The 8,415-nt window shown below is 44.3% G+C and overlaps 1 protein-coding gene across 2 annotated transcripts in view; it reads left to right on the top strand.

Moving 5' to 3' along the window:
- The first annotated feature begins 2,088 nt into the window (after positions 1 to 2,088).
- The window catches only part of DOCK9 (dedicator of cytokinesis 9), a 1,069,784-nt gene continuing 1,063,457 nt past the window's right edge, over positions 2,089 to 8,415 (top strand). For both annotated transcript variants that reach the window (XM_085622123.1, XM_085622117.1), the window contains exon 1: positions 2,089 to 2,445. In XM_085622123.1, coding sequence (XP_085478249.1) covers positions 2,329 to 2,445 — 117 coding nt within the window. In that variant the 5' untranslated portion in view covers positions 2,089 to 2,328. The remainder of the gene's footprint in view (positions 2,446 to 8,415) is intronic.

Below are 8,415 nucleotides of genomic sequence, written 5' to 3'. Positions count from 1 at the left end.
GGGCTGATATAAGAGGTGACAGAAATATCAGGCATTACCTGTCTTTGAGAAAGAAGGCAATCCATTTTAGTGTGTTGTTAGTGTGCTGCAATGGTGTAGCCTAAGTAGCATATAAAAAAAACTGTTGCTAGATCCAGTCGCAGTAGAGCAGTAACATTGTTCTAGTTAACAGGTAATTTTAGGTTGCCATCTAAGGATATGATAGCAGACTTTGTGTTACCATCAGGTCTGAATCATCACAGAGGGTGTGTGTCTCAGTGAAATTAGAGACTTGTGCAATCAATTTTCCCAGGAATGGCTAATAGTAAATTATCCTGTAGGTTGATGAACCAAATGAGTCAAAACTGCTGTTTTGAGAAGCGGTCTATTGTAGTACGTCTTTATCTTAGATGGGAAACATCCTTAATGTAAGGATTTATTGTATGGCTACATCTGTTGTACAGGTTGTTAGAAGGATATCTTTAAAACATTCTGGAGGGGGCAGGGTCTAATGCCAAACACAATGGTCCTCCTGCCTTTACAAGTTTTCAGAATTCTTCCTCAGAAAGTGCACTGAAGAAGGCAAGAGATGGTCGATTGACTGTGTCTGCCTTTGTGGAGATCTTATTGTGTTAAAAAGGGGTGTTTATGTTGCGTTTTTTCTTGAGGGGTCCGCTAGTTTTGTAATTTATGAGGCGAAATTGATGGAAATGTCATTGCAGAAGGTTTGAAAGTATAGGATCTCCGAGGTGTAGCACGCTAGGTTGGAAAAATCTGCCATGATCTTGTGTAATCCTTTATGCGTGTGGAGGAGTGTTGTGTTCTCATAAGTCTGACTACTGCTTTGTAGGGGTCCAAAAGACCGCACAAAAAACGTAAAAATCAGTAAAAGCCAGTAATTTTCTCTTTTGAAATTAAAACATAAAACTGAGAATGCAATAACAAATAAATGCATAACTATTTATCCGTGTCAAAACTATTTTAAATGATTATTAAAGCAAACAAATGCACAATTATCATGTTAAAAAGAATGAAAATGATTTTACACAAAATCATATTCAAATAAAACACCTTGCCAGATTCTCAAAACACGAACACATTTTCCTGAAACAGGTGGTAGCTCTGTACCTCAGAAATCCTTTTAAATACCCTTGTCTTGCCACAGGTCCTGCTGACTATAATTAAGTGCCCATTCCTATAAAGTGTAAGGGTCAGTGTTCCCTCCCTCGTATTTCATGAAGGTATTCCCTTTATTATTTTCAGATAAGCTGAATTATCTTAAAATGTATAAAAACCTTCCTCCCTACTGCAGGAAGAAAGTAAGACATCTCCCATCTGTGTTCTCACTGAGGAGAGGAGAAAGACTGACCGTGCACAGACATCGTATGAGCGAGAGGCACACAGTCTATTTTCAAGGGTCGGGTTGACAATTGTTTGCATATTTTAAAGAGAACAAAGCCGGGTTCAGAAACAGGGAGTTCGTGGTCCCAGCTCCACAGACGTGGGTGGACTGGAAGGCAAAACCCCGCCCCCTGCCACTACCCACCCTCCCTGACACTAGGGTTAGCATACAGTGTTAATGGGTGGTGTTTTGACGGCTTATGCTCCTCCCCACACACACGGTTGGCGCTGGAAAGAAAGGCCCCATAGGTCCATTATTCCTCCGCCAACAGGCTACCTCCAAGAACGTTAGTAGCCCTGGGTTGGTGGAATAGAACTATCGGGCGGATATTTTTGTACTAGCCCTGACAGGTGGGCGGAGCCAAGACGAAATGACAATGAGTGGCGCGCGCCCCTGAGTGTATGTAAACAGCACGTCTGAACTGAATAGTTCAGCGCATGGGCGGAGTCATGTCTTGAATATAGGGGCCCACAAAGGTCAGGCAATGCGGTCACAGCACTGCTCATGGCTCATGAAAACGTGCAAGCAGTGAAGCGTACAATCCATATTTGTTAATATGTGGCAACTGAATCATGCCTTAGAGAATTATATTGTATTCAATATACAGTGTTTTAAAGAGCAGTGGCCTGGTCTGAATATGGCCGCCGCCCCGCCCATAAGCGCGCGGCCGCGCTGTGGAAGTCCCGGGGTAAACTGACACCGGCTCTGTGTTCGCGCGCCTCAGGAGGAGACAGCGAAAGCGCGCGGACGACCTGGCCGGACTGTAGTTGAGCTCGTGCGCTCCTCCCCGGGATCCCCGTACGTCACGCGTCCCAGGTGCAGTGCAGGCCGGGATGGGTCGCCGCTGACAGCCGGGGCATCCCAATTGAGACGCCGAGCCCTCTAATGGTGATCACAGGGCTGTTCTAACACCCCCGGACTGGAGTCCCTTTACCAGCCGTGCCCGCATGTCTCACGCCGCCCCCATGGAGACCAGGAAGTTCACCCGGGCGCTGAGCAAACCGGGCACCGCGGCCGAACTGCGGCAGAGCGTGTCCGAGGTGGTGCGGAGCTCAGTTCTGCTGGTGAGTGCACTCCTCTCAGAAATGCCCATTAGCTTCAGCGCACCGATAGAGTATCTAACTAAGTACTCTTGCTTTGAAATGAACACCAGGTTTTCTTGCATTTAGCACGAGCTGCTCTGCCCCCAAAAAAGACAATGCTATTGAGCCTGGATTGCCTCCTACCAGACCCCTTACCTTGTCCATTGACTGTGCACTTGTACAGTGTATGAAATGTATCCAAACAAACTCTTGTGCCCTGTAAGCATGGAACGTGCCTACATTTCTACAGCTCGCCTCAATACTTGCCTAAACTATCATTTCCATATCTCCCTTACTTTAAGGTATATTGTCTTCCTGATCTTTGCATGGACTGCCCTTCTATAACGTGCATGCTTTGTGCATGGACTCCCACCCCTTGCACATGTTCATTAATTGCCACCACCTTCTCTGCACGGACAGCCTCCTGCAACCACTCGCCAGGTACATAGACTGTACCACACACACTGACTGAGCCTTCTCACAACCACCTGCATGTGTGTTGACTCCTTTCTCCCCCCTGTCGTCTTTCACTGTGCATAAACGTACCTCTTCCTCGATTTACTCTGTGTATTGCCTTCTCTCACATACTACAGTGCTGAGTGCCCAATGCACTGTGCATCTTTGCTCTGTGTATTCGTTGTCCTGCTTAGTGAAGCATGCATGGCCTTTTGTTGGTGGTACTGTTCTAGTCCTATTCAAAGTATTTATCTTCCAAGATACAGAAAGTTATTGCTGGCACATGATCATTTATTATTTTCATATCATGACCTTATTGTCAGAAATGTTTTCTCGAGAATAGTGATGGTCCATAGCATGGTTACAGCAATCCCAGGTTAATACTTTTTGTTGTCAGTAATTCCTGCCACTTATTTAGCTAGCAAACCTAGATGGCTATAGTTACTAACATGAACTGAAATCTGGTTGGACTACTAAAAAAACAGCATCTGCCAACTTCAGGAGTCAACTTAATGTCTGTTATCTCTTTCCAGGACTAACATTTACAAGGGTTTTGGTTCTTGCACCCTCTAGCAATGGGATTGGATCCTAATGCTCTCCAAGACTACCTAATTTGTGGTTACTAGTGTGTTTCGTAATAACTCTGGCAAAATACATGCAGGAAAGAAACAGGCAGTCCTGCTCAGAAATCAACTTGGATACAGTGGCTTTGGGCATAGGAAGGGAAAGTAAAAATTGCCTTATGCCCATCTAGTGATGGAGATGATTTGTTTTGAATGTTTTTAAATTGCTGATGGAATGGCTGGCTCTGGTGATTGGAGTAAGTGCTTTGCAATGGGGGCGGGAAAAAGGAGGAAGAAGGCCAAGAATCTCTGTAGACAAGACAAAACACAAATTCCCACTCAACCTATGTGTCTTTAATGGCAGCGCAAAGTGCACAACAGAGTGACTGGAAACAATTTCAACCCAGATATGTGTGTTAACTTGAAACAATTGTTTTTTAATTGTTTTAGCCATATGCTTTTTCATTTAAATATCAAAACACATTTTTACCCAAAATATTTTTTCATACATTTTCCATTAAAACTTTATACATTGTACATATTAGCTAAATATAGCATATTTGACAGTTTTCACCCAATATCAAAATCCACTCTTTCATTCATTCACAGAAGTCAAATCCTCTCATATATATACCACTCAGTCTTAACCCAGCCACACCTCATACACTGCGAGTTACAATGGGAAAAGATCTCCCACAAAGACATTCAACTCACATTTCGGTGGGTAAGGGATAATGATGATCCACCTTCTTCAGGACGACACAGTGTAAAACATAGATTATGGTGGGCCAATGGGAGAGCTCACTATTGCACAGGACAGGAGACCTAAGGGTATAACATTATCCCCCATTGACCCACCATGTTTTATGTTTTACATTGTGTGGTCCTGAAGAAGGTGGAACGTCACTATCCCTTACCCACCGAAACGTGCGTTGGCTGTCTTTGTGAGAGAGCATAGCTCTCAACACAACAATGGCAGAAAATTAAGATTGTTTCCGGTCAGTCCATTGTGCAGTTTGAGCTGCCATGGAAGATAGATAGGTCAAGTAGGATTTTGTGCTTGGTCTTTTCCCTCCCCCCCCCCCCCAGCCCCCCATATCTCAGACCTAAAATTTAAATAGCAGGTGGTACCTTTTTCTTTTTTGAGAATTTTTGTAACTCAGGGCGGTTTGGGAGAGGGAAGTAGATTCTGAATTATAGGTTGTAGCATGTGCTGGTGGAACAAACTTGCACATCTTATCCCCATTTGGCCAGTGAAAGGTTGAGACCGCTCTGTAGGGCCTTGAGCTTTTGATATTATGGGTTGCACATATACCAATCGATTGGTTTAAGTAAAGTCACGTTATTAAAATAAATTTGGTTGTTATATTCCAGAGCTTGCCAGGGCGGGGATGATTTGTGGAATCCTCCCTGGGAATGGCCAGCTGTGTAAATCTGTCAGACCGTGGAGGAGGGCCATTAGGGTAGACTTCAATACCGGAAGTTCTGTGAGGTTAGCATTGCAGTGAAAGGGTACATTATGTCAGAATAGGAGACACTTTGAGAAACATGGGGGGTGTGGTGACATCAACTACATTGAAGACAGTGAGATATGTTAAAAAAATCCCATATCTAGTTAACAGTCAGCCGGCTTGTTGGCAGTATAAACTGGTCGATGTTTATAGCTTACTTTTTCTGTGTGCCTAACATGAAACAGATGTGTTGCATAAGTTCTCCATTTATTTATCCATTTATTCAAGTGTGGCTGAACAAGCACGGCGGGGGTGATTGACACATTTGCCATGTTAATGGCCATTTCCAGTTTTTATCATAGTGCGTACTAAAGCAGCTGAGCTCGGCAAGTTCTGTAAGAGAAGATGTTGATTGGCTGTCTCCACCACCTGACAATCACCCTAAATTATGTTTCTAGTATCTTTCATTTGCCACCGACCAAAAGGGATTCTCTTCATGTTTTCGTTTCACGGGCTCCGGTGTTTGTAAGTCACCTGCAGGTGAATTGTAACTTTTGAGTTTCATATTTAAGGCATTTCAGACTTAAATAAAGAGCCTCTTTGCACTGAACTGGCAGTACTGGCTTGTGTAAAATACCCTAATGTCTGTTTCCAAGATAGGATTTTAAAGTAATGTCCTAAAACCTGAAATACCAGTTTTTCTTCTGCGGTACAAGAGTCCTCAACAGCTTAGCAAATGCCAGTGTTTTGATCTCCCTGTTGACTTGCCCCTTAGGAGAGGCATACCTTGGTCATGGTCAATTTTGTTATTTCAGTGACACAGAGGACAAATCCAATACACAGAACTTGCAAAATGTCGAAGCCATGTGGCCTTAACATGCTTAAAAATGCTTTGGGAACCTTATTTATGCTCTGCAAATAGTGTGAATGTACGGTCTGATGACTCAAAAATTGTTAGTTTGGCCTACCTCTGCACCTGGAAACTGCAAAGACCATTAATGCTGTCCATGTTTTTTGCTTGCTATTCCACAGGCCTTGCTTAGATTTTCTCTTGTTATCTACTTAACCCAACCTAGCGTCATTGGATTTTTCATTTTTTCCATGTATTGTGTTTTGTAGTGAGCCTTTTTCAAGGGTGTTATGAAATACCTTTTGCTTAAGGAAAATGTTTTACTTTACTTAGGATTCTCCCCAAATCATGAACCCCAAATATTATATGTTGCTTAACTCGTATGTTATCCTAAGGCTTACAAGGCCTGGGCGTGTGCTGCTGCTGGGGCAGAAAAGGTAGTAGACAGTTGCCTTATTTGCATTGCCTCAAGGGCTTGAGGTATTAGGGTCACGTGTATGGTGTGGTTTACATTTTTTTTTTTACTCTAGCCATAATAGATTTTGCTCTTTTATATTGGAAAAATAACTGCCAAGTTTTGGTCCTGTCCTGGGGCTCCTACCTCATGATCAGAGTTGCACTTGCCTGTGTGTCTGAAGTCGTGGAGAACCTTTCCTTTTAGAATGGTAGTTTCTCTTGGGGTTTACTAGCCGAGTGAAGGATAGAGAGCTAGAGTTTTGCATGGATTCAAGTGCGGTAAGTAACAGATTTCAGTGGTGGGTGTGCAGGGATTCATACCTGGATGTGTGAATGTCTGTAGGTGAGGGTGCTTCTCCTGGTTATTCCTAGACAGTGGGTGAACAGACGAATGAGTAACTGACCTGGAACACCTACAATCTAGACATTGCACAACAGCAGTGCCATACTAAGCAATAGCTGCAAACCAATCAGACCGAGAGGGGTATTGGTGAGCAGAGATTAATTCCCTCTAACTAGGAGAAATGGTTTATGCAGTAGTCAACTGTGTCAGGGGCAGAGATGCACTGACAGTCCTTTTTCAAGATTTGGCCCAGAATGATGGTACTGGTACTGACAGTGTTAGGCCTTTTAACACTCGGAAACGATGCACATAGGTGAATGGTAGTGTAGGTAGGCATGTTGTAGACATCCTGTCCCTCCTACTAGTGAGCTGGTGGTGCTATAGTGTGGTTTCTCTGTGAATAGCAGATAGGGGATCCTTTGCCCAACTGCAAGTGGACTAGCAGCAAGAGGTATCGGGGTCTGGAATAGAATCTTGAGAAGTTGTCAACCAAGCAGTTTCTCTGCTTTAAGACTAGTGACATAGATCTTGATTGGTGACATGAAGCTACATCAGAAGGAATAAAATAGAAAAAACGCAAACTGGAATGGAGTCTTTCTTCCGAAATTCGAAGGTTGTAGGATGCATTGGTAGAAAGTCGGAAGAGTCTGGAGACCTCCTGACAGTCTATGTCCGTCAGTGAGTGGCATGGAGTCCCTGCCAGGGTTGATGGTTTGCTCTTCTTGGTTGCCAAATAGGTTGCGATCTGGGCGCCCAGAGCGAAACTTGAAACTGAGCTTAATGAACCCTGTAGAGTAGTACACTTTCATCTCTCCCTGTCCTCAGTATGGTTGCTGGAGGTAATGGCTGGTTGCTTAAACAGAAGGGGACCTGGCACCAATAGGTATCATGCTTATTCACACAACTCTAACCTCGAGGAGAATTTCTGTCTGGAACCAGCCCAGTTATCAGACAAAAGGAAACAATTTAGGGGACAGCAGCCTGTGCCCCTTCCTTTTCGTTATGTGAAAGGACCAGGTATAGGCTTGTCCCCACACCCCCAGGCTAAAATAAAGGAGTGGCGTCTTTACCCACAAGGCCACGTTGGGAGTCTGTGGGGGTCACCTTCTCCAAGGAGAGTGACTGGAGCTCCCCCAGATGTGGTATCTTTAGCATGTCTGATGTTTAAGAGGTGCATATCTGGGCATGAGCTGAACCCGTGCACCTTCTTGACCTTCATGGAGCTGAGAGATTTTAACACGGTGATAAGTGATGCTCTAAACACAGGTGGTGGACCTCCGTGTACCCTCCGGGTCTGGTGGCTCAGTGGACTAATGCGTCCACTGCAGGGGCCTGTGTTGGACATCATGGTCACAGGTTCAAATCCCGGAGGGTCCATTCAGCCTTTCATCCATCTGAGGTCGATAAAATGAGTACCATTGAGTTGGGTAACAATAAACATCTGTTATTCAGCGCCAAGATGCCTGCGGGTTAATGTGCGCTTTACAAATACACGTGTTATGTTTCTGTACCAAATGAAATACCCCACGCTGTAGCTGGGAGCCTTTGCACTCGTTAGTACAGCCTCTTGGTGGATCTACCTGCACTGGTTGCTGGTGAGTCGGGTGTTTGTTCTCAATGAGTAAACAGCTGCCTCCAGCTGCTCACACATCTTTGGCTTCACCCCAGTGTTCCACCCTGGCCGATGAGATCAGGGGTGAGTAGCTTCTAATTGTATAGTATTTTATTGTAATTGCATTTATATAGCGCTTACTACCCCTGACGAGGCATCAAAGCGCTTTTTCGGCGAGTAGCACTCTACTCCGGAACCCATAAAGGATTAGTACAGAATTT

The sequence above is a fragment of the Triturus cristatus genome, chromosome 8 (genome assembly GCF_964204655.1).
Source record: "Triturus cristatus chromosome 8, aTriCri1.1, whole genome shotgun sequence".
NCBI lineage: Eukaryota > Metazoa > Chordata > Amphibia > Caudata > Salamandridae > Triturus > Triturus cristatus.
This window is presented reverse-complemented; position numbering and strand designations above follow the sequence as displayed.